The sequence below is a fragment of the Bubalus bubalis genome, chromosome 18, assembly GCF_019923935.1.
Source record: "Bubalus bubalis isolate 160015118507 breed Murrah chromosome 18, NDDB_SH_1, whole genome shotgun sequence".
Lineage (NCBI taxonomy): Eukaryota > Metazoa > Chordata > Mammalia > Artiodactyla > Bovidae > Bubalus > Bubalus bubalis.
The window spans coordinates 2,382,278-2,408,477 of record NC_059174.1 but is presented as its reverse complement, the minus strand read 5'-3'; the positions used below and the strand labels follow the sequence as shown (position 1 = coordinate 2,408,477).

General features: G+C 41.0%; 1 protein-coding gene across 3 annotated transcripts in view; it reads left to right on the top strand.

The window, feature by feature from the left end:
• LOC102393517 (craniofacial development protein 1) overlaps positions 1 to 26,200 on the top strand; it is a 105,702-nt gene that overhangs the window by 41,195 nt on the left and 38,307 nt on the right. Inside the window, exon 6 of one of the 3 annotated variants that reach the window (XM_044931174.1) lies at positions 11,479 to 12,775. The exons of the other annotated variants lie outside the window; for them this stretch is intronic. Coding sequence (XP_044787109.1) covers positions 11,479 to 11,575 — 97 coding nt within the window. The 3' untranslated portion in view covers positions 11,576 to 12,775. Of the gene's footprint in view, positions 1 to 11,478; positions 12,776 to 26,200 lie in introns of those variants that run through there. 3 annotated transcript variants of the gene reach the window in all.

Below are 26,200 nucleotides of genomic sequence, written 5' to 3'. Positions count from 1 at the left end.
CTCTACGGGTTTGCCTATTCTGAACATTTCATATAAATGGAATGGATAATACATGATCTTTTGTCTCTGGCTTTTTCAGTTAGCATAATATTTTTAAGGTTCATTCATATTGTAGCATATTTCATTTCTTCTTGTTGCTGTGTGTGTGCTTGGTCACTCAGTCGTGTCTGACTCTTTGCGACTCCATGGATTGTAGCCCACCAGACTCCTCTGCCATGGGGATTCTGCAGGCCAGAATACTGGAGTGGGTTGCCATGCTCTCCTCCAGGGTATCTTCCCATCCCAGGGATGAAACCCAGGTCTCCTGCATTGCAGGTGGATTCTTTACCATCTGAGCCACCAGGGAAGCCATGTAATAGTCCATTGTATGGCTCTCCGTTATCAGTTGATGGACATTCAAGTCAGTTTCCATTTTTTGGCTATTATGAATAAGGCTGTAAGTATTTGTATACAAGATTTTCTGTGGACATGTGTTTTCATTTCTCTTGGAGTGGACGGGAGTGGGGTCATATGGTAACTGTGTTTAACTATTTGAGCAGCTTGCAGACTGTTTTCCAAAGAAACATTTCCACAAACGTTCTACTTTTCCTCATCCTCATCAGTACTGTTATTATCCTTCTTTTTGGTTATAACTATCTTTGGGGGTTCATGCCATCTTACTGTAATCTTGATTTGGAATTCCCTGGTGGCTTATGATATTGATCATCTTCATGTGCTTATTAGCCATTTGTATATCTTTTTTGGAGAAGAGTCTATTCAGATCTGCTCCTCATTTTTAATTGGGTTGTCTTTTTGTTATTGAGTTGTAAAAGTTCTTTATACATTCTGAATACATGTCCCCTGCAGTAGAAGTGCAGTCTTCACCACAGGACTGCCAGGAAAGTCCCCTTCACCTCGTCTAAATTTATTGACATTAGTTTTATGACCCTGGATGTGGTCTAGCTTGGTATTTGTTCTGTGAATGCTTCAAAGCCTAAATTCCTTTTCTGTGTAAATCAGCCAGAGGCAGTGTCTGTGTCTATCTAGAAACTTGAACTAATACTTGCTTCCCACTGCATCTGTTAATAGCCTTTATTGCAACACTTGCTGTACTGTCCTGTCAGTTTACATGTTGGTCTGTGAACCTGAGGATGTAGGTTTTGTGTCTTTTTTTTTTTTTTTCTTTAATACCCATTCTGGTACGTGGAAAATAATTTATAGGCATTTCTTGGATGAATGAATAAATAGATTTTATTAATGATCACCATTTTTTAAAAGTCTTACGTAAACTCAGATCAAAGGAGATTTCATTTTTTTTGCTTATATGTATTCTCCTATCAGTCTTACTCTTAAAAGCAGAATGTTTTTGGTTCCACAGCTTGTGTTCAGCAAGTGATTGACCCCTGAAACAAACTGTAATGTCTATTTATGTAATTAGAATGACATTTCATTTCAGCTTGATCATGTAGTATTTCAAGCATAGACATGTGGGAAGTTCCTTACTCATTCCACAAGACTTATTTCACAACTCCTGCTATTTCCTTTATTACAGGTTGACTTGTCCTCTTGTAAAAGTGTTGCTTCCATAACAAGACATTTCACAATACACATCCTTGTACAGTGAACAAAAGCTCTGATATGTACCTAGAAGCCTTGTTTTCTAGTCAGGAAGCACATGGTATTCCCTCAGCCTTTCCTGCACTTAACTTTGAGTTTCCTTATGGATAACTGTTTGGTTGTTTTCTCCATTCAGTGTAGGTACTGGGTAGCTCAGACAGGAAAGAATCTGCTTGCAGTGCAGGAGACCCAGGTTCAATTCCTGGGTCAGGAAAATCCCCTGGAAAAGGAAATGGCAACCTATTCCAGTATTCTTGCCTGGGAAATCCCATGGACCAAGGTGCTGACCTACAGTCCAAGGGGTCAGAAAGAGTTGGACACGACTGAGCAACTAACACTTTCACTTTCCCTGGGTTAAAATGTACGGAAAGGATTTTATTGTATACTGTGCACTGTTACTGTTAAAGCGTTCAGGCTGTTGCTGGTGACTGCCATCTAAGTTGTGTGTACAGGGACCCGAGCTACACACTCTGCCACTTGGCATGATACCCTATTTATTGCTCAAGCAATTTGGGGTGACTTCCTCTCTGTTGCTTTGGGGATTTTCTAACAGTTTTTACTGCAAGAAAAAAAAAAAAATAGAACTGAATGAACTGGGGATGGCCAGTGGGAAAAGACTTCTTGAATGATTTCTCTGACTTTCAGTTAAGAGCACATTTAATGGGTTCATGTTTTTCCTCCTTTGAAACTAAATTGACTAGATGGTACTTGAACACAGGAAGATCTTTCTGTATCTTCTCTCATACTTAGTTTCTTCTCTTCTCTGCCATCTTTTTTTCTTTTTTTGTTATTTCAGCTAGATGCCTTGTTAATAGCTATATATTGAGAATATGCAAGAAAGGGGTGAGATATAAATAAGGCAAGATTGTAGAGATAAGGATATCATTTTAGTTGCGGTTAGTATCCTTTCATCACATTTCAGGTGAACTCAAGTTAAGAATGGTGGAGAGCATTTTAGTGACAATCCCCATATTCTAAGCTTCGTTATTTTCTGAGTCTTCATCTATTCAGAAGATGTATTAAACAGCATCAGTTGAGTGCTTTTTGGTTCCCCACAGAATTTGACTTTCTTAACAGAATATAGGATAGTTATCATAGGAGCCTCAGTGTTCAATTCAGCGTGTTACAGCAGTTGTATATATCCAGGTAGCCCCTCCTGAAATGAGGTCTGCGTGGTGTAACTCCATCTCCCCAGAAAGCTTCCTCATGCCTTTTCTCAGGTGGTTCTCTTCCCCGCTCCCCTCACACCTTCTGCCCCAGGCAACCACTCATTTTTATTACGATATATTAGTTTTCCTATTCCAAAATTTGATGTATATCAGTCATATGTTGTGTAACTCTTTTGTTTGTGGCTTTTTTTACTCAGCATGTTTTTTAGACTCACCCATGTTGCTGCTGCTGCTGCTAAGTCGCTTCAGTCGTGTCTGACTCTGTGCGACCCCACACACGGCAGCCCACCAGGCTCCCCTGTCCTTGGGATCCTCCAGGCAAGAACACTGGAGTGGGATTGCCATTTCCTTCTCCATGGATGAAAGTGAAAAGTGAAAATGAAGTCGCTCAGTTGTGTCCGACTCTTAGCGACCCCATGGACTGCAGCCTACCAGGCTCCTCTGTCCATGGGATTTTCCAAGCAAGAGTACTGGAGTGGGGTGCCACTGCCTTCTTCACCCATGTTACTGTGTCATATTCATTTATTTCCATTGTATGAGAATATGCCAGTTTATCCATTCTGTTAATGGGCGTCTGGGTTATTTCCAAATCTTTTTGAAGACATATGTTTTTATTTCTCTTGGGTAAATAAATACCAGGGAATAGGATTGCTAGGTCATAGGATAGGTGTGTATTTAATGTGAAAAACAGATTGCCAAACAGTTCTCCAAAGTGAGTGCGTTATTTTATATTCTTGCCTGCGTGTGTGAGAGAATTCCACTTGGTCCATATTCTGGTCCACGTTTGGTTTTGTCAGTCTTTTTTATTTTGGTGGGTGTGGGTTTTCATTTGCATTGCTCTGAAAACTAATAATAATGACATCTTATCATGTGCTTATTGGCCATTTGTATGTCTTCTTTTGTGAAATGTGTCCTCCAGTCTCATTTTTTATCAGTTGTTCATGAGTTTGTTGAATTGTAGGAATTCTTAATATATTCTGGATGTGTGTACTTTATCAGATATAAATGCTATTACTGAGTATTTCTTTTTTTTTTAGCTCACAATTATATTTATTTGTTATTTTTGGTTAGACTGGGTTTTTGTTGCTGTGAGTGGGCTTTCTCTAGGTGCAGAGAGTGGGGGCTTTCTCAGGTGCAGACAGTGGGGTCTGCTCTCTAGGTGCACACAGTGGGGGCTTTCTCTAGGTGCAGACAGTGGGTGCTGCTCTCTAGGTGCAGACAGTGGGCGCTGCTCTCTAGGTGCAGAGGTGGGGGCTTTCTCAGGTGCAGACAGTGGGGTCTGCTCTCTAGGTGCACACAGTGGGGGCTTTCTCAGGTGCAGACAGTGGGGGCTTTCTCAGGTGCAGACAGTGGGCACTGCTCTCTAGATTCAGACAGTGGGGGCTTTCTCTAGGTGCAGACAGTGGGCGCTGCTCTCCAGGTGCAGACAGTGGGCGCTGCTCTCTAGGTGCAGACAGTGGGCGCTGCTCTCTAGGTGCAGACAGTGGGCGCTGCTCTCTAGGTGCAGAGGTGGGGGCTTTCTCAGGTGCAGACAGTGGGGTCTGCTCTCTAGGTGCGCACAGTGGGGGCTTTCTCTAGGTGCAGACAGTGGGATCTGCTTTCTAGGTGCACACAGTGGGGACTTTCTCTAGGTGCAGACAGTGGGTGCTGCTCTCTAGGTGCGGACAGTGGGGGCTTTCTCTAGGTGCGGACAGTGGGGGCTGCTCTCCAGGTGCAGACAGTGGGCGCTGCTCTCTAGGTGCAGACAGTGGGGGCTTTCTCAGGTGCAGACAGTGGGGGCTGCCCTATAGGTGCGTACAGTGGGGGCTGCTCTCTAGGTGTGGACAGTGGGCGCTGCTCTCTATGTGCAGACAGTGGGGCTGCTCTCTAGGTGCGGGTCTCAGGCTTCTCTTGGCAGCAGCTCTTCTTGTAAGCACAGGCTCCAGTGCATGAAGGCTTTGGTAGTTGGGGTACATGGGCTTATTTGCTCCACAATTTGTGGAATCTTCTCCAACCAGGGACTGAACCTGTGTCCCTTCATTGGCAGGTGGATTCTTTACCACTTGGCCATTATGGTGTGTGGTTTGTTCTTTTTTTATTCATTTATTTATTTTTGGTTGTGCTGGGTCTTTGCTTTACGAGGGCTTTTTCTCTAGCTGTGGAGAGTAGGGGCTTCTCTCTAGTTGTGGCGCGTGGGTTTCTTGTTGTGGTGGCTTCTCTTGTTGCAGAGCACAGGCTTTTGAGCTTGCAGGCTTCATTAGCGCTTGGGCTCAGTAACTGTGGCGCATGGGCTTAGTTACTCACAGCGTGTGGGATCTTCCTGGGCCAGAGACTGAAGCCGTGCATGTCCCCTGCATTGGCAGGCAGATTCTTAACCACTGAACCACCAGAAGTCCTATGGTATGTTCTGATGAGCAGAAATTTTAAATTTTGTTCAAGTTCAGTTTATTTATCTTTTTTTTTTTTTAATGGTTAGTGCTTTTTGTTTCCTAAGAAGTTTCCCTATCCTAAGGTTGAGATGGTTTCTCTTTTCTTTCCCTCATTGTTCTGCTGTGTGCTTAGGTTTTTTTATCTGTCTTGATTATTTTTATATTTAAACAGTCACTTTTTTAAGAATCATGAAAGTAAAAACAATTTAAACCGTTGCTTAAAAAGTTCAAACAGTGCAGAAAGATATAGAAAACAAAATGAAAGTTAATAATTCTATGTTTCTTTTTCTAGACTTCCTCTGTTCAGTGCAGTCCTCATTAAGCATATTTGATGCTTAACATTTAATGCTGAGCATTAAAATGTGACTACTCTAAATTGAGATGTGTTGCAAGTATAAAATATACACTAAATTTTGAACAGTTAGAAAAAATAAAGCAAACTAGCTCAGTTTTTGTATCCATTTCATTATTGAAGTGGTAACATTTTTAATATATTGGGTTAAATACAATAATTAAAATTCATTTCACCTTTACATTCTTTAATATGGATACTATAAAGTTTTAAATTATATTTGTGACTCTTATTTGTGGTTTCCATTATATTTCAATTGAACAGCTCTGTTCTAGACCTTTTCCTAAGCATTTAGTAATCTTTATATACTTATCTGTGCTTGGGATTTTTTTTCACATGTAACAGTTAGTTTTAGTTACATGAAGTCATCCAAGCCTGTTTTCCTGAAATTTGTCATTTTTGCTTAAAACTACAAAAATATACACACTAACACGTGTTGTGCATATAGATTATTTGATATTTTTCTTAGAGGCTGCATAGTGTTCTATTCTGAATGTTCTATAATTTATAAAACCATTTCCCTATAGAGACATTTAGTTTATTTACTGTTTTGCTTTCTGATAAACAGTGTGTTTTTAGAGGCTTCTTCATTTTTAGAAATCTGATAAAAACAGTTTTCTTCTCAAGTAGAAGTGGTTATTATAGCCAGAATGGGTGAATTGTGTAGAGGAAGTCAAGGTTCCCTTGTCAAGGACAAAATGGCTTCATAACTCTAATCAAAACAGTCTTAGGAGGAACAGACCCTTTAAATATAGTGTATTTTTCCTGCTGGAGTTCCAACTGCCTCTCTTTTGTTCATGATCAGTTGTTACACATGATCAGTTACACAGCAAGTTTAGGCTGACAGAGGGTCACAGACGAAAAGAAGCCAGTATTCTGTGCCTGAGCTTAAGGGATTTTTTAATGCTCCCTGTGTAAAAGTTCTTTTGAAAAGCTCTCCTCTTTCTAATTATTTTCCTTTTTCTCTAAGCAAAACATCTTTCCTAATAGTTCTAAAATCTAAAATTTATAGTAAATGGTTAGGCTCCCTTAGTGGCTCAGTGGTAAAGTTAGAGACCCAGGTTCCAATGCAAGACACCCTGGTTTGATCCTGGGTTGGGACGATCCCCTGGAGAAGGGAATGGCAACCCACTCCAGTATTCTGGCCTGGAGAATCCCATGGACAGAGGAGCCTGGCGGGCTACAGTCCATGGGGTCGCAGAGAGTGGGACATGACTGAGCGACTAAGCATGCATGCATAGTATATGGCCAGTCATTTAGTAGTAAGAAAGTCTGTAAGAGAACTCACCTGTAAGCATTAGCAAGAGTGAGTGAGGTGAGATTATTTACATATATTTTGGTCAGTTTAACATCTGTTTGTGAGTGTTGAAATGGGCCAGCATGTTATTTCCATGATTGTGGCCTGGGAAATGTACGTCTTTTTCAATCAGCATATGTAACTGATAAATCCAGCCCTTGAAGTAGCTTTTAGAGGGAAGTGGACAGATGGGAGCAGCTGCTCCAGCAGAGGTGTGTTGGGTGGCTCCTCACCGCTCTATCTCCAGGCCAGAATTGTTTTGGTTCCTGAACTGGGAATTGAGTCTATGATCTGACTCCCGGCCTGGGAATTCCTTTGAAACAACAGGGTCATGAACTTTATCTCAAGGTTGGTTAAGTTAATTTCCTTTTTCAGGTATCAGTTTGCCTTTAGAACTTTGTAGCTAAAATGTTCCCTTGCTAACACTTTTATTTTCTCCTTGCCTTACACATGTTCTGGCTTATTTAGGATTCACACAGGCTTTCGAAGAGTGCGTGTGTGTGTGTTCTTTTAAATTTGTGGGTTACAGAGGTGCAGGAAGAAAAGTTAGCACTTTCTTGTGCTAAAATGCAATGATTTTTTTTTTCCCCCGTGAAAGAAAACCTGAAAGGAAAAGTTGGATGAACTTTGCAAGCAGTTTAAGAAGTAGAATGATTTCCAAACCTTAAACCCTGGATTGAGGCACAAGTAGAGTACTTCTGTTAGATTTTCTGTTGACTCTTTCATGAAGAAGATATTTGTTGCTGTGAACCTCGTCTGAGTCTTTTCAATTTCCAGTTTTGATTGGATACTGGAACCATTTTGTGGGCAACTGTATATTGCTTCCTTAGAGAACTGGAAAGTTCCACCGATCTGTATCCTTTGGCAGTCAGTTGACACTTTGTCGAGACTAGTGAACACTCCTGGGTCCAGTCTTAAACTTGCGGGTGTGCCTCCCACCCAGTATTGAGTTATTCGTGAACAGACATAAAAAACATATACATCTTTCTATTTATAATAGAGGGAAGAAAATACTGTCATGAATATTACTTCTGGCTCCTTCTTTGGAAGTGTGTGCATGCACACGTGCGTGTGTGTGTGTGTGTGTGTTTAGTCATGCAGTCGTGTCCGACTCTGCGACCCCGTAGCTTGCCAGGCTTCTTTGTCCATGGGGATTCTCCAATGAAGAATACTGGAGTGGGTTGCCATGCCCTCCTCCAGGGGATCTTCCAAACCCAGATATCGAATCCAGGTCTCCCACATTACAGGCAGATTCTCTACCATCTGAGCACCTGGGAAGCCCAAGAATACTGATTGGGTAGTCTATCCCTTTTCCAGGGGAACTTCCCTACCCAGGAATCGAACTGAGGTCTCCTGCATTGCAGGTGGCTTCTTTACCAGCAGAGCTACCAGGGAAGCCCTCTTTGGAAGTAGGTAAAGTATTATCATGGCCTTCTGACTTGGGTAGATCTGCCATGAAAATGCAGTTTTCAACTTGAGTTGTAGCCACTCCATGCCACAGGGACTGGCGCTTGCCTGCAGGCAAAGCTCTGTATTTAACTGGGCTGTCTCAGCTGGGTCCCTTTTTCTGGTGATTGACTCCATTCCAGTTTTCTACCTGGTTTTGGTTGCTCTTTGGTGCCTTTTTAAACACTTGTTTTTTCCAGTTTTATCCAGAGTTGATCATTGTTATCTGATTGTGGGAGGGTTAGTCCATAAAATGTACTCCACCATTATTGCATTATTCGATTTTAAAAATAGTTTCTCTCATTACTGTCCCACCACAAGTATATGTTTAACTTTGCCACTCAGCTTCAGCTATCATATATATATAATTACTTTCTGAAAACTCTTTATGGGCTTTGAGTAATTCCACCTACTAATACATTAAACGTTTAAGGTGCTGTAGGAAGACAACTAGCCAGTCACCATGGTGAAATTTGTGATGTGTTGAAGGCCAAATAATCCAGAGCATATTGTAGCTGCAGATAAGTAACTTGGTTTCCATCTTGTTGCCAGTCTACTCAAAACATACTCTAAAACCTTTACCAAAATAATGCAGTGGATGGCCCAGGGTTTAGTAGGATTAAAAATGAACAACTGACATACATTTTTAAAGAAATTTATTTTGACTGCACGGAGCCTTCGTTGCAGTGCACGCAGGTCTCGCTTGTTGTGATGTGCGGGCCTCCGCTTGCGGCACGCTGGCGTCTAGTTGCGGCATGTGGGCTTAGTTTTCCCACAGCAGGTGGGATCTTCGTTCCCCGATCAGGGCTCAAACCCGCATCCCCTGCAGTGGAAGGCAGATTCTTGGTCACTGGACCACCAGGGAAGTCCTGATGTACATTTATAAATGCCTAGATTAGTGGTTCTCAAACTGTTTAGGCTTAGGACTTCTTTACATGCATACAAATTACTGAGAACCCCAAAAGAGCTTTTGATATCTGTTCCTGTATTAGAAGTTAAAGCTAAGAAATTATTCAGGTAGTAATAAACTCGTTGAAAGTGAAAGTGTCAGTTGTTAAGTCGTGTCCAGCTCTTGTGACCCCATGGACTGTCAACTTCCAGGTTCCTCTGTCCATGGAATTCTGTAGGCAAGAGTACTGGAGTGGGTAGCCATTCCCTTCTCCAGAATAAACTCATTACATGTTAGTAAAAGTAGCATTTTTATGAAAAATAAATATATTTTCCAAAACAACAAAAAAATTCAGAGGAATGGCCTTGTCTTAAATTTTAGTTTAGTATTATCTCTAGAAAGATACTCAAAGCAACTAATAACAGTATTTGTCTCAGAGGAGCCAGAATTTGGTAACTAGAAGATAGGAGAGGGAAGGAAGGCATATTTTCAATTTGAATTTTGTGCCTTGTACATTAATTACCATTTAAAAAATGTAAATGATTTAATAAAGCCCTTATCTTTTCTTCTGGCAGAAAGGTCCTTAAAGTAATAGATTTTCAAAAATTATTTTATTTTAGATACTTACATTTAGAGGGGAGAAGAACCTCAGGAGATACCTCTTCAATCTAAATTTCGGTTCCCACTGTCTTTCTCTCTTATAGTCCCTGATTCTTTTCTTTTGTAACACTTATCTCAACTTCTAAGTACATAGATTTTGTTGTCTATTTTATTTTTTCACCTTTCTTCTCCCTCACTAGATGGTTAACTCCCTGAGGGCATGAATCAAATCTGTTCATTCTTCTCAGTCTAGTACTTGGTTCATAATGGTTTGTCAGCGAACATTAATTAAACAAATGAATGAGGATCTATGGGAAACTCACATCAGTTTCCCATTTGTCAATGCTGAGCAGTTCTGGACAGTTGCCAGAATACAAATATCCTGCCCAAACACCATTTCTTTATGGGTAAAAAGCTTCCTGCATTTGTTCAGGCTCCCCATAGATTGTGTATTAGATGAGCAATAAATATTTAGTAAGCAATTTGGAAGGTGAGTGTCGCAAGAGGAGGCCGCAGAATGGGTTTGTGCTCATACTTTCATGCATGAAGCCATTTTGCTATTTTAAAGATTTCCTTCTCCATCTCATTCTTTGATTTATGTTTTTCTCTAAATAAACATTAGAAAAAAAAAAAAGGCCAAATCTGACTCTAATGCTAAGGTAAAGAGCATTACACCAAACATTTCTTTGTTCCTGGATGAAGATGGCCAAACGTTTCATCTATTTCCCTGCGGTGGTTCTTTTAGTGTTCTCAGCTCATTCACCGCTGGTCAGCAGAGGCAAGCAGGTGGATTTCAAAGCCAACACTTTGCTCACGAGACCCTCCATTGCCATAAGATCTGCCACTGCCGTAGTAACAAGAGCTGATGCTCTTTCTGTAGCCACTGAGGTCCACTCCTTTGCCTCAGGTTCCATGTAATCTCACTATTTCTAAAAAGCTTTATGCTCTCTTCTATACAAAACAACCCTGTGGAGCAGAAGATTTATAGTCATTAATAGAAGAGTACACGGTGAACTATATTTTCATAATAAAGTCATTCTTTTCCCATCCGTGAACAGATCTTTCACTTAGGTTTGCTTAGTAAGTATAGGAATGAAGAGCAGAGTGTATGCTTCTGGAAGGTACCTCAGCTCATAGCTTGTGCTGGAGATCATGCCACAATTTTTTTGGAGCTATGGTGAGTGTATTTTATAAACCAAAAATCAGCACACCTGCTGCAACAAAATTTTTTTCATTTGTAGTTTTATTTACCAGAAAAGTCATAAAGTGGTATTAAAAAATAAGTCAACATCATGGCTGGTCCTAAAGGGATTATGCTATGTGGAATAAGCTTTGTGGGTTTTTTCCCCTAAATAAATGCCTTTGCCAAAATTTTTGAAAATAATAATAATAAGGATGTCCTCCCTGGTGGTCCAGTGGCTGAGACTCCATGCTCCCAATGCATAGGGCCCAGGTTTGATTCCTGGTTGGCAAACTAGATCCCACATGCTGCAAATAAGATTCCATATGCCACAACTGAGACCCTGTGCAGTGAATAAAGAAATAAAATTTTAAAAATAATAAGTCAAATATAGTTTTACATTAAGGAGTAAAGTAAAAAAGTTGGGCTTGTCCAAGAATATCCAGGACATAAGGATGCTTTTCCTAGAAGGAAGGCAGGAGGTTGACTCTTTAAAAAATTGGAAAGCTGTGTTTTAATTTCCACTTTATTGATCTTTCAGCACAGTGTTGGCATCAGCATTCCTAGAACTGCAGCCTGGCCCCACCTCTCTACCCAGAGTAGGATGCTGCACCACAGACTACACAAAGCCATCATAGATTTCTTTTTTTGCTGCAAAGGACATTTTTTACTTAAAGCCTGTAGGTCAGACAGGTAAAAGCAGAAGAATATAATGAGGACCCAGGACTGCCCCATTCGGCCATCGTCACCTGATTTGTACAGACCATACACTCCAGGAAATAGCAGGTATCTGATGGTGGCCAAAGGATCTCTGGGAAAGAACAGCTTCAGTGACTGTCTGGGTTTTTCTGAGTTTCTTCATCTTATATAAGTAACTTCCCGTAGTTATGGGAATGGGTCAAGACAAGCTCTTTTGCTTGTTTTTCTTAGACGTCACTCCAATCCGTGCCATAGCTGCACATTGCAGAATAGTAGAAGGAAAAGAGCAAAAAAATAACAAAAGTTCTGAAAACAAATTCAAGGAAACCAGAGGAACCAAAGAGGAAACTGACATGAGAAATTCAGAAAGAGCCCGGCCTAGTTGAAAACATGCCCATGCGTGCGTTCCGAGTTTTTTTTCCGTGGTATATTTATGGAGGCTACAGGTGCCCTGGGAGTTCTATTGTGTATTGTAAATGTTTCATTCTCTGAACTTTTCTAGTCCTTATCCCTTTCTAAGTTTTTGTAATATCTGACTGAACATTGTTTTGAGATGGAATTTTTAGTTCCTGCTGTACCTCTTCTTGTCCCAAAGTAACAAACTCTAATAGCAATATCACTCTGGGAGGCATTTATGGGGACCTGAATCTGTGACTGTAGCCCAGAATTTCACCTGTGAAAGTTCTCATTGCTGGATAGTGGTTGGTATTGTCATTGTGCTCAGGACCCTGTATGTTTACATGTTGAGGTCATGAGCCCCACCAGTGGGAGCCCAGCTTACTTGGTTTACTTACCTCTGTATCAGCAGCACCCAGAAGAATTTATGTTAGAAACAGGCACTTAATAAATATTTGTTGAATTAATGAGTGGTTTTAGGAAGGAGATTGGGGAAGGAGTGTTTTGAAAGGACAGCCCAAAATGCATCTTAACACTGAAGAAGTTGAACATTCCTCTCCACATTTCCTTATGCACGTGTGTAGGTGTTTCTCCTGGTCTGTTTTGGGAAGTGTTTTTAACCATGACCCCATAGGAAGAAATATAATAAGACAAAATGCACTATTTGTGTGTAATGAGGTAAAAATATAACATTTTATTCCATTTACTTTTATTAAAATAAAATACTGATTGTACCCGCTAAATTGACTCAAGATCCATTAGATTAAAACCAACAGTTTGAAAACTGCTCTAAGAATGACTGGGTCTAGAATGTGTTTAAATGTTAACCTAAGAAGATAATGTCAGTTTGTTTTTGAAGTGGTTGAATCAGTCTAGCAGGAAATGAGAGTTCCTATTGCTCCAGTCCTTGGCATTGGCAGACCTTCAGTATTGCCATTTTCGTGGGTGTGAAACGGTATGTCCTTGTTTACTATTAGAATGCAACTTTTCCTATAGCTTCAATTTGCATTTCCCTATTACTGATTCAGTTACCTAGTGGGGAGGCAGTTGTTTACTATTAGAGTGTACTTTGATGTTTTTACCTAAATATAAAGTATGTCTTAACTGTTCTTGGATCTTGAGGTTTTTGAAAATCTAAGGAAAATTATGGACCTGCCTCCTAGAAAAATTACACATATACTGAGAATTCTTGACCAGTGTAGGACCTTCAGAGAAAGAATTAGCTGGTGAAGAGTTCCCACGGACTCCCAAAAAGAGAGACGGTTAATTCTCTGTTCCACTAGGTCAGTACTGTGCTGGGTGGAGGCCTCCTCCTCCACACCAGCACCACTGCCCTTCCTGAAGCTTTCTGGAAAAGTGTGGTAGGGCCCACAGCTTTGCTCTGGTGGCAGAATTGGTTGGTGTCTATCATGGGGCAACAGTATACATGACATCGCGTGTATAGACGGTGTGCTAAAGACAAGTGAAAGAGCAGAGGCTGTAAACTGAACCTAACTGAAAAAAGTTGAAACTGAAAGCAACTAATAAAAGACTCTGAGAATATCCAGAAGAGAGTGGCTGGGTGCATGTTTTTTCCTACATGAGATGATAGATTGAACTAATTTTATTTAAATCTAAATAGGATAGTCTAGTAGTCTTGAGGCCCTGATGGGCTTTGGTAACTGATATGAGATACATGGACCCCAGTTACACACAACATTATTTGTTTGTATTATGATACAGTTAACAAGTAGGTATAATTCTACATGGGTAAATTCATCTCAAGGGGGAAATGGTTTATGCTTTCTTTGATCTGCCAGTACCATAGATTTCTTTTTTTCTGCTCTGTTTTCCCTACGGCTTTTCTTACTCATCTAAGGCCAGAATTTAGAATTTATCCCATTACTCTGGCTCCAAGGAACTTTATTCACTACCCAGCCATGTGATTCAGCACCCATTCAGTGGTTGACTAATTAGATACATCATTCTCTTTAGAGTCAACTCCAGCCTTCCCTGACTTCTACTCCTAAGTCGCCACATCTGTGAAATAAAGCTGTTTTGTGGTATAAGGACCCTTGTATTTACTTTCAGAAGGAACATCCTTCCAGAAGATATTTTTTATTTGATTTGGTAAGAAGTATGTGTGGGTACCTTACAAGACAGGTATTCCAAGCTCTATCGGGAAACCAGCATTTAAAAAGATAGAAAGTATGCAAGATACAACCAAGTAGAAAACTAGTTGTCTCTAGTGGATCATTTTCAGCTTTCGTTGGAGTATATCCATTAGCAGTGCAAATGTGGGGTTGGATAGCACAATAAACAAACACTGAAAACTGTGTTTATGAAACTCTGGCCCTCAGAGAAATTGACCATGGTCAAGGAGACCATGAAGCACATCCCTATTGGATCACAGGTAGTTATTCTTTTATTCTGAATTTAAAACCAGTTACTTCCAACGATCCTGAATATGTCTCCAAAATGTGCTCAGGGTTGGTATCCCTGGAGAAAAGATAGGAGAATCTGATAGAAGGTGAGCCACTTGCCTTTGTATAATATGGAGGTGCTGATGGTCAGGGAAACTCCTTAAAGGTGGCAAAGGCATGTAAAAAAAAAAAAAAAAAAAAACTGGCTTCATGGTTTGGCAAACACAAGGTATGAAATTTGATCGTTTTGTTGTATTTTTTTTTTTTGCTAAGAGTTGGGGAGTAGGTGGGCAGAATTAAATGCACAGACTGACTAAAACTTCAACACACTTGATTTACTTCATAGCGTATCAGCCTCTGCTGCTGCTCCTGCTAAGTCGCTTCAGTTGTGTCCGACTCTGTGCGACCTCATAGATGGCAGCCCAGCAGGCCCCCCTGTCCCTGGGATTCTCCAGGCAGGAACACTGGAGTGGGTTGCCATTTCCTTCTCGAATGCATGAAAGTAAAAGTGAAACTGAAGTCACTCAGTCGTGTCCGACTCTTAGCGACCCCGTGGACTGCAGCCCACCAGACTCCTCCATCCATGAGATTTTCCAGGCAAGAGTACTGGAGTGGGGTGCCATTGCCGTCTTCGATCAGCCTCTGCAGAGCTTAACTATTTTGGAGCTGGTGGTGTGAATTATTCTCTGTTAATAAGAGTCTGGCTTTTTTCCCCACATTGGAGAAAAGAAGCTTGTGTACATTTTACCCACCTTGGCAGTCCTCAGACTTTTTGTTTTCAGGACCTCTTAGCACTCTTCAAAATTGTTGAGTTGGTTTATAATTGCCATTTATAGTGTAAAAAGTTAAAACTGAGAACAACTTAAAATATTTATTAATTCATTTTCAAATAACAATAATGAACTTTGATACATGTTAAAATAATATAAATAACTATATTTACCAAAAAAAATTAGAGTCGTGCTGTGATTTTCTCTCTTTAACATCTGGTTTAATAGAAGAGCAACTTCCTAGGTGACACAGTGAAAAAGAACCAGTGTGCCAATGCAGGAGATGCCAGAGACACAGGTTTGATCACTAGGTTGGGAAGATGCCCTGGAGAAGGAACTGGCAGCCCACTCCAGTATTCTTGCCTGGGAAATCCCATGGACAGAGGAGCCTGGCGGGCCACAGTCCGTGGGGTTGCAACAAGCTGGACACAACTAAGCACACATGCGCATCTTAACAGAAGGTAACTGGACTCTCAGATCCGCTGCTGCATTCAGGCTGTTTTAAAGTATGTTACTTTGGCTGGTCTTATACCGACGCAGTAGTTGGAAAAGGAAGGAGTATTTTTTCTATTTTTTTTTCTTCTTTTTCTTATTAAGGAAGGAGTATTTTAATAGCTATTTAGATCATTTTGGATATTGTTCTGTGGTACTACACAAAAATATGACTAATGATAGTTTTTTTTTTCTATAAGAAAGCATTACAACTTTTTTTTGTCATAGCAAAACTGAAAAGAATCTAAATACCCAGTAATGTAACTAATGAAATATAGTATATCTACACAATGGACTATAATGTAGCTGTTAAACCCTAAGATCAGTATGTACTTACTGGGAAAGCCTCTGAAGTACATTATTAAAAAAAAAAAAAAATACAGGAAACTAGAAATAGCAGTTTAGAGAGAGGGTGAGCCAGCAGGAGCCTAGCTTCTTGGCTTCAAAGTCCAGGTCTGCTACTTCTAGTTATAGAACACTGGAAAGCATCTTAAAATTTCCCTGTGCCTCTCCTACTATCCTTTGCTTTGGGTGAACTCTCTAGGTGACCCTTATATTTCTGAAACTTTTAGCTCTAAATAATGGTCTCAATCCAGCAAAAATATCCAGGATTCCCACATCCCCAGTACCCACAACAAAAGAGAGAAAAAGTTCTTTTGCCTTCGATAACTAGGAAGTCATTGGGGACCTCCACCAGCTGGTTGCAGAGGAGTAAGACAGTCCAAATGCAGTGGGAGAGGGCAGGAGCCAGGGGTGTGCGAGGGATGCAGCAAGTGAGGGCAGACTCTGGGAGCAACTACAAAGGGAAAAGCGATAATAGAAGAAGGAGGTGTATCTAAAGAAGGGAGACTGCTGAGGAGGTAGGAGAGGATGGATGGAATTCTCAGCTCAAGGAGTGCATTAGTTTTGGAATAGAAGCTACTAGAGTACACGTGCGGCCCCCCCAGCTCCTATCAGTCATCACAAGGGGGCTACGGCAGAAATGCAGACCACGGCATGAACTACCAGTACAGATAAAGCCCCCGAGGGGGTGAAGATTTGTACCTTCTGCACTTACCCTCCCATTTTAAGATTCTGTTTTATGCATCACAGTTAACATGTCAGCCGGCCTCTCCAGGCCTCTCCGCCCTCCCCTGTCCACATTGACATGTCGTGAGGTGCAGCTGGTCACACCCGTGACCTGTCCTGTGACCCATATTTAGCCGTGTTTAGGACTCCGTGTCTTCACTGGTTTGTTAGCTGCCATTACAACTTTGTCTGAGCAGAGTTTTTTTGAGTTCTTGCAGTTAAGTATCCCTCTGTCTATTTACAATTGGTGTTAGTGTTAACTCAATTTGTCTTTAAATAGTCACGGAAAGGATACGTCATCTGTTAATGCTTTTGTGAAGTGAGTTAAACGAGCTTTCTGTATTTTAATGCTTGTGTGCTCTCATTGCTTTTATTCCAAAACTAATGCACTCCTTGAGCTGAGAATTCCATCCATCCTTTTCTACCTCCTCAGCAGTCTCCCTTCTTTAGATACACCTCTTTCTTCTATTTTAGCTTTCCCTTTGTAGTTGCTCCCAGAGTCTGCCCTCACTTGCTGTATCCCTCACACACCCCTGGCTCCTGCCTTCTTCCACTGCATTTGGCCTCTGTCTTACTCCTCCTTGGTAGTCATTGGTGGAGGTCCCCAGTGACTCCACAATGCAGGAGCCCCAGCTTCAATCCCTGGGTAGAAGATATCCTGGAGAAGGCAATGGCACCCCACTCCAGTACTCTTGCCTGGGAAATCCCATGAATGGAGGAGCCTGGTAGGCTAGTCTATGAGGTCGCAAAGAGTTGGACAGGACTGAGCAACTTCACTTTCACTTTCACTTTTCAGAGTATACAAGCATAGAGCCTCCACATGGGGAGAATGGCCTGGAAGTTAAGATGGATCCTGCTTGATTGTTCTTACTTACAGTAGGAAAGAGGAGATGATGTTAGGGACTCAAGGAGTGTGGTGGTGTCTGGAACGGTCTCTGGGAAATGGGAAAGGGGAGCTTCCTAGAGCCACTCCCCAGGACTTGTGAGCAGCTTTAAGAGCAGGTCTGAGTCTGGAAATCATAGATCTGTAGGGTCAGTGTGACTGTGATCTTCCCTGGAAGCCTCAGGAGCAGGATTGCAGGCATAGCACGTGTCTTCGAGGCCATGCTGCTGGTTGTCTCTGAGGACCTCCAGCACCCCGAGAGCCAGTGACTAGATGTGCTGTTCCTCACTGTTTTGCTGCAGGCAAGCTCCGGTAGGCAGCACAACCTGTCAAATAGAGAGAATAGTACATATAACTTGCCTCATAAAAAAGCAGCACCTTGATTTCCCTGTTTAAAAACATAATACAAAACATTGACGAGCTCAACAAAACACACAGTGGCTTTATGCATTAGCACCTGATTCAGCAGCACACCGAATTCAGATACTTGGATTTCTTTCTTTAATACACAGAGTTCTCCAGTGGTAGTTTCTTAAAGCTTAGTTGCAACGTGGAATCTGAAAACGTACCAGTAAGCATTTTGTACTATCGTATGAAAATCTTTGGTCTCACTTGCATCTTGAATGAATTTTTTTAACCAATACAATGATTTGTAACACCACGCACTAGTCATTTTAGTCATTTGTAGAATGCTAGTTCACTGGATTACACAGAGCTAATGTTGACTGATTTCATTAACAAGTTGCATTCGTTAATATCACCACCAATCTCATCAGAAAGTCTTTTAAGTTCTGGGAAGCCATCCAGCTCACAGTGGTAGATCCAAATTTTCCAGAATTCTAAATCTCAGAATTTTTCACTGGCAGCAAATACTGTCAGTTGTTCTCCTTCAAGTGAAAGACTTCGTTCATTTTTCAGAAATGAGAGAATATCTGCCAAGTACCCAAGTATGAGTAACCATAGTTTATCTGGAAAAGCAGATTTAGCTTGCAGCTCAGTTGTACAAATGCTTTTCCTAGAGACCACCACTCTTGGCAGGAATGCTTACTTCTGCTTCATAGAATGGAATATTAAAAAGATATCTATTAAAGAATTAAGGTTTAATAAGTTAGCCTTATTTTAATAAAATTATATTTATTTCATTACAAATGGAATTATAATTGTATATAAAATGTTTATTTCCCTTAATTTTTATGGCTTTTGGGTTTTCTTTTTTAACAAGAATAAACCTCTTATTTTAGAATAATTTTATAGTGAACAATCTGAATAATTTCTTTCAGAAAAGTTGCTAAAATGATATGGAGAGTTCCCATATATTTTTAATCCAGCTTCCCCTAATTTTAACAATTATATGACCATGGGACATTTGTCAAAATTAAGATATCAACAAGAGGACAAAACTTAACCAAATTCTAGATTATATTCCAATTTTCCCATAAGAGTTCAATCCAGAATATCCCATTACATTTAGGCAACAATATTTTCTCCACCACTTTTAAGGAAATAAATAAATTTAAGATTTATGGAAGAGTTGCAGAGACAGAATGGCGAGTGCCATGTACCCTCCACCCAGCTTCCCCTAATGTTAACATCTTGCATGATAACAGTGTTTATCTAAAACTAATAGACCATCAAGGCCACAACATTTTTATACCATCAAGGGGACACTTCCCCTGCAGATACGTCTTAGATTCGGGGTGGGGGGGGACAGGGGACCTCCACATCTGTGAGCCTCACACTATCACGACTTCAAGCGTGGAGTCAGGCAGACCAGGGCTTTGTACCCCACCCCAGCCGTTTCCGGGAGTGTGACCTCCCTAATCTCAGCTTCCTCCTTCACAAATGGGCAGATATAATGATAGACACACAGCAAATTGCTGCTTTGTTCTTAAGTGAAATTGCCTTATTTTTTTCCTTTCTTTCTCTCTCTCTCTCTCTTTTTTTTTTAACCTTTTTGACCTGGTCATAAGGAATCCTTTTGGCAAAGTGTTGTGCTAGTGATAGAAAGAAGAAAGGAAAAGGTCTCTATCCTCAAAGGACTGAAATCCTTGTGAGGAAGAGAAGTATCCCTCCAACTATGACAAGTTATTCTTTGTTTTAATTTTATTTATTTTTGACTGTGCTGGGTCTTCACTGATGCCCGGGCTTTTCTCTAGTTGTGGCAGGTGGGCTTAGTTGTCCTACAGCATATGGGATCCTACTTCCCCAACCAGGGATTGGACCCACATCCCATGCCTTGGAAGCTGGATTCTTTTTTTTTTTTTTCTTTCTTTCTTTATTTGCATATTGGAAGGCAGATTCTTACCCACTAGACCACCAAGAAAGTCCCTGTTCAAATATTTTTCTTAGGAAAAACAGAGAGAGAGAGGTGTATAATACCAATTGAAAAATATAGGAAATCACTGGTAAAGTTAAAAATACACATATTTCTATTAGAAATTAACAAACCCAAATAAGAGAAATAAATATTAAGATTGCCCATGTATTTAAAAAAAAAGAAACCTAAGAAATTAACACTGGTCTATGATTAACTAAGCAGCAGACATTATTCAGATCTTACCAGTTTTCCCACTGATATCCCTTTTCCGTTCCAGAATCCAAACTGTGATTCCACCTTGCACTCAGTTGCCATGTCTACATAGTCTCCTCTGATCTGTGATGGTTTCTAGTCTTTGTATTTCTTGCCCTGACGCTGTTGAAAACTACTGATCATGTATTTTGTAGAATGTTACTCATCTGAGTTTTCCTCATGATGAGGCTGGGCTTATGGAAGTTTAGAAAAACTGCCCAAGAAGTGGCGTGCCCTTCTTATCACACATGATACCAACTTATTACTGGTGATGCTAACTTTGGTCATTTGGTTAAAGTGGAGTCTGCCAGGTTTCTCCACTGTAATATTTTAATTTTTTTCTCTTTACCTTTTTTTTTTAATTGCTTTGCTTTTTCAGTTTTTCCAAGTCACTTTGGATTTATGTTCTGTTGATATTAACAAAAGAATATTGATGCTTCTTACTGAACCTGAGCTCCCCAAATGCATTGTGGCACCAACTACTTGTTACTCTGGAAGGATGGATTAGACCATCTGCATTTTTCTAAGGGAAGCTCAGTCACTTTTCGGGGGTGGGGTGGGGAAGTCCTGATGACTGACTGGATTTTCAAGTCTTTATTAGGCAGCAAAATACGACCTCAGAGGAGAGGAATGGAGCAGGGTTATTTCCAGAGTTTGGATGGCATGCGACTCTCTTTCATAGGGAGTGTTGGCGTTTTTTTTTGGAGTGGAAGTTTTTAAGAGTTATCTTAGAAGATTCAAGTATACGCAGTGTAGAGTATCTAGAAATTTTGTAGTTTATTCTTATTTCCGTCATCCTGTCTGTCCATCTGCTACGATGTGCAGTAGATCATTTACTCCCAGAGAATTTTGGCAAATTAGTATTCCTGGTTCTTGGGCTGTTTAATTTACATTTCACCAGGAGCTTTCATATCAGAATCCAGGGCACAGTCTCACCACTGTTCTGTTATTAATACTAGGCAGACTAGTAAGCCCTGTGTCTAGCAGAAATTAAGCGAGGCAAGTCCTCATGGAAGATGGATTATGAATGCTGAAATTTACACTGTCATTGAGTTCTGTTATGTTCTCTTAATGAACATTTCCGTTTTCTTGGGTGGAAACCCAGAAGCCTCGAGACCTTATCGCAAGAAGGCCTTGATTATTCCCTGGTGCAGCTTCGGTGCAGTCACTGATTACTTGACGAGGTCTTATGACGGCCAGACACAAACTCAGGACCAAGTAACACTTGTCTTAAAAAGATCAGCAGTTCCCAAGATTTTAAAAGTTACTGTCACTTTCCTTATAAACCAGTCACTGTAGGAACAGATTATTGTAATCTCCTATTACCAAGTCTCTCACAGCTTTTAGGGACATTCTTTGTAAATTCTGTTGTTCCTGGACTGTTCTTAAAGATCATTATTTTCATTCAGAGATGTATTTTGAGTAGTCTTTCATTCAGCATTCCTTTTCTTTTTTGCTTTTCTTCTCATGTGAATATATATATATATATGTCTACTATAAAACATTGTACATGAGCTATAATACTGTTGATTGGTTATGAATTATATTGTTGTTTTATAGGTATTTTTCTAATAGGCATTCTTCCCATGATTTTGTGGTTTAAGTCCCACTTCCTCTGTTTCCTTACTGAGGTGAATGTAATTCATGTAACATAAAATGAACCATCTTAAAGCATACAAACCAGTGGTATTTAGTACAGTCTCATTTTTGTGCAGTCATCACCCTGATTCCTTTTTTACTGATTGTGTGTAGCAATGAAAAAACTTGTATAGGCCTCCAAAGCCTTGTATATGCTGACAGGGCAAGCTTTTCATTGGCTTCAGAATTTATGCCCTAGTACTGGAGGTTAGTTAGTTAATTGTTAGTTTCATCCATAGCCAAGCAATTGGTCCATTAGGTTTTAAGTTACTTGGGTTTTTACAGCACATTGTCTTACCATAATTGTCCTACCCGTCTTATTTAAAGAGTGCTAAAATTGTTCCTGCTGCTTTAATTTGGGGATAAGGGGGAAGTTGTTTCTTAATGAGATTCTTGAAATGTTATAATTAAGCAAATGCTTTTTAAAAATTCTGCAGGAAATGTCGCATTCTCGTCTGCTGCTCAGTCTATACAATTATCAAATCATCCACCAAATTATTTCCTTTTCTTTGCCTCCTTAGGAAATTAACTGTGTGTGAACTGATTTTGCACTTATTAACTGATTTAGAGTAGTATAGCAGAAAAGGGTAGGGTTAGTCAGTATTAGGATACTGATCATTTTTAGCTCATCAGACCACCTTTGAGAATTCTACTTAGTGTACTAGCTGAGGCAGTTCCAACGCTTATTGCTTAGTGTCTGTTTGGAAGCTTTTAAAATAATTGAAGTAGTGATGAAGTCATGACCTCCTTCCCAGGCTCTCCTCATGTGCTCTGGGGGCTCATGCTTCCCTAAAGACTGTTTTGTCATAGACATATATTTTCCCTAAAATTCCTGTCCATCTTGGAACAATTTCATTAGAGTTTGCTTCTCATCTACATGATGTGGTCTAGCACGTTTTTTGGAGAAAGATGGAATCAACACATCAGTGTGAAGGAACTTTAGCCAGGCTGTACCCAGGCTACTTGAGGACTGCTCAAAAGTAGAATCCTCAACAAGGAACTGCCATGAAACAAGATAGAATGTGTGCACACAGAGAAGACTGGCTATTTAGTGCTACCTTTGTTTGGTTATCTAACCAGCTAAAATGGTAAAGGGATTTTCAGAATGTTATTTGGAAATACTTATTATCATGCAGTAGTCTGAATTGAAAAGCAGAGACATTACTTTGCCAACAAAGGTCCTTCTAGTCAAGGCTATGGTTTTTCCAGTGGTCATGTATGGATGTGAGAGTTGGACTGTGAAGAAAGCTGAGTGCCGAAGAATTGATGCTTTTGAACTGTGGTGTTGGAGAAGACTCTTGAGAGTCCCTTGGACTGCAAGGAGATCCAACCAGTCCATTCTGAAGGAGACCAGCCCTGGGATTTCTTTGGACGGAATGATGCTAAAGCTGAAACTCCAGTACTTTGGCCACCTCATGCGAAGAGTTGACTCATTGGAAAAGACTCTTTGGGGGCAAGAGGAAAAGGGGGCGACAGAGGATGAGATGGCCGGATGGCATCACTGACTCGATGGACGTGAGTCTGAGTGAACTCTGGGAGTTGGTGATGGACAGGGAGGCCTGGCGTGCTGCGATTCATGGGGTCGCAAAGAGTTGGACACGACTAAGCAACTGAACTGAACTGAACTGAGTCTGAATTCAGTGTAGAGACTTTTTCTAGTTTCCAAGCCAGTCTCCCATCTTCCTAAGAACAACCAGAAGTTGGAGCTCATAAGGAATGCTCACTGATGGACCAGACCTTGAATCTTGTCTATTTTCAAGGAGCTCAGCACGCTGTGTCAGGGACACATCTGTCCTGGCAGCAGACCTGCTCCCTGGGGTGGCGGGAGTGCCATTGCCCCTCAGGCAGGGCGTCTCAGGCCCTGCTCTCCTCACGTTTGGACTGGAGAGTCCCTTGTCATGGAGAACTGGCCTGTGCATTGCGGGCTGTTCAGCAGCTTCCCCAGCCTTTGCCCACTTGATGCCAGTCATACCTCTTCCTTCTCCCCAAGTGATGACCATCCAGAATGTCTCCACACATTGCCAAATGTTCCCTGGGGGCAAAATTGTCCATGATTGAGAATAATTGATCTTAGGATTCTTCTGGAGGCAAAATGAGGTTCCTGACTTTAACCTAACCACCTAACCTCAAAGTAGTTTTTCTTCTCCCAAGTAAGAGCCTAGAGAAAAAATGCCTCTTCTGCTTTCACTCTGATACACAGAAATCGGTCAGAAACTACTGCGTTTGTCTTGGACAGCCCTGGGGGTGGGAAGTGATGAGCTAGCAGTGACCTCCTTACTACCTGCCCCTCTTGTTCTAATTAAACAAACTTTTACAGCTTTTCTGTTAAGGAGTCAGCTGGTAAAGAAAATGCTCTTCTTTTGCCAAAGCGTTTAGGAAACAGAGACACAGCAGAGTTGTGTACACATAAGTTCCTGTTATACTAACTTTCTCAGTGAAAACAGAAGTGCCAGCATAAATTTGTGACTACTGTGAGAGGAATGGTTTTTCAAAGCTCCAAGATTTTCTTCCCAACAATAATGATTAGAAAGCACCACTATTCTCTACATTTTATAGTAAAAAATAAATACTAATGTCAACAGAGGATTAGAAAACCTGTAGTGTAGCAAACTCCACAAATTGGTCCTGTTAGTGAATTTTGTGGCAGCATGCCAGCAACTGGGAACATCCTTGGTGTGGCCTGTTACATTCAGGCACTTGAAGTGCATATTAAAATGTTTAGCTTGAATGTATGTGCTGTACAACCAGGCTCCTCTGTTCATGGGATTCTCCAGGCAAGAATACTGGAGCAGATTGCCATTCCCTTCTCCAGAGGATCTTTCCGACCCAGGGATCGAATCCGGGTCTCCTGCACTGCAGGCAGATTCTTTATCGTCTGAGCTACAGGGATGATCCAGAAGCCATGAGTAACAGTTAGACCTAGGGTTTATCTCCCTATCCAGCCAGGGGGAAGCCACACCCATAGGTAAGAGCCACATATCCAGTAGATCCCGTTTGGAGCAAACCAGTGTGACTGAGGGATCCAGTCCAAATGAGTGCCTGGCCAGGCAAAAGGAGGACCTAAACTGGGATTGGAAAACACAGGAATGATGTATATTTTGGGGGGCAGAAATCCCAGTTGTTTCCAATCATTATCATTAAGTTGTCCGGCTAGCTTCTGGGGATGGCTCTATTTGTTCCCAGCATATGGGAGCATGAGATAGTAGGCATCCCTTTTTAGGAGTTAGCCATATGACCTCATCCCATATTTGATAAATACCAGGTAGAAAACCACCAGATGTAGACCCATTTACCTTCTTATATACAGCAAAACAGTCATTAAACCAAGTTAAAACATAATCAAAATTAAAAGTGATATTATGTCCACAGTTACATCAGTCCATCTTAGGATTGTTAGATGTCATCAGATCAAGAAGAGGAGTCACATATGATTGTCACCAGTCACATATGATTGGTGAAGGTTTTTGCAGATTTGAAGAAAGTCCTTTCCTTGAAATGGAGAAACCCACCATGTTAAACCTTCAGTTGATGGGGGCGGGGGTGGGGGTGTGCTCCGCAGACCCAGCAATTAGACCGATTGTGGAATGCAGCGTAGGAAAGAGTCCAGGAAGGAAGGCGTTGTCTTTAGGGTCAGATGGCAGACAGGACTTTTGGAGTCAGCAGAAGCAGGCCCACATAGATTATCGGGCCCATCTGAAAAGTAAAAGGTAAAAGCATAGAGGATAAAAACATAAAATGACATTGTTTAGTTTTGGCCAGGGTGCCACTTTTTAACTTGAGTGTGGTTGCACCCAGGACTCAATTCCTGGCACCTTGACAGCTGTGGGAGAAGAAAGAATAACCTGGTAAGGGCCTTCCCAGAGGGGCTCGAGAGATGGGCCTCCAGATCCCAAAGTCTTTATCAGGACCTCGGTGCCTGGCTCAAACAGTGGCTTGTTTGACTCAGAGGCTGGGTCAGGACTCACCTCCCAGAATTTCCACAATGTCTCTTGAAAGGCTGAAAGCTGAGTCACGTAGTTAATTCTAAGGCTTCAGGGTCTATAACAATGTCTGTGCGTAAAAAGGGTCTTCCATAGATACATTCAAAGGGGGACAGTCCTTCCTTTTTAGGGGCAGTCCAAGCCCTCTTTAAAGCTATGGGTAAAACTTTAAGCCAGTTGTCCTGAGTCTCTTGAGTTAATTTACACAGATGTCTGTTAATAATGTTGTTGGCCTTTTTTACCTTTCCTGAAGATTGGGGTCTCCAGGAACAATATAACCAATATTCTATTCCTACAGCTTTTGACACCCCTTGAGTTACAAATGTTAGGAATTAAGAAAATACCAGTAGAGTTTTAGAAATGAAA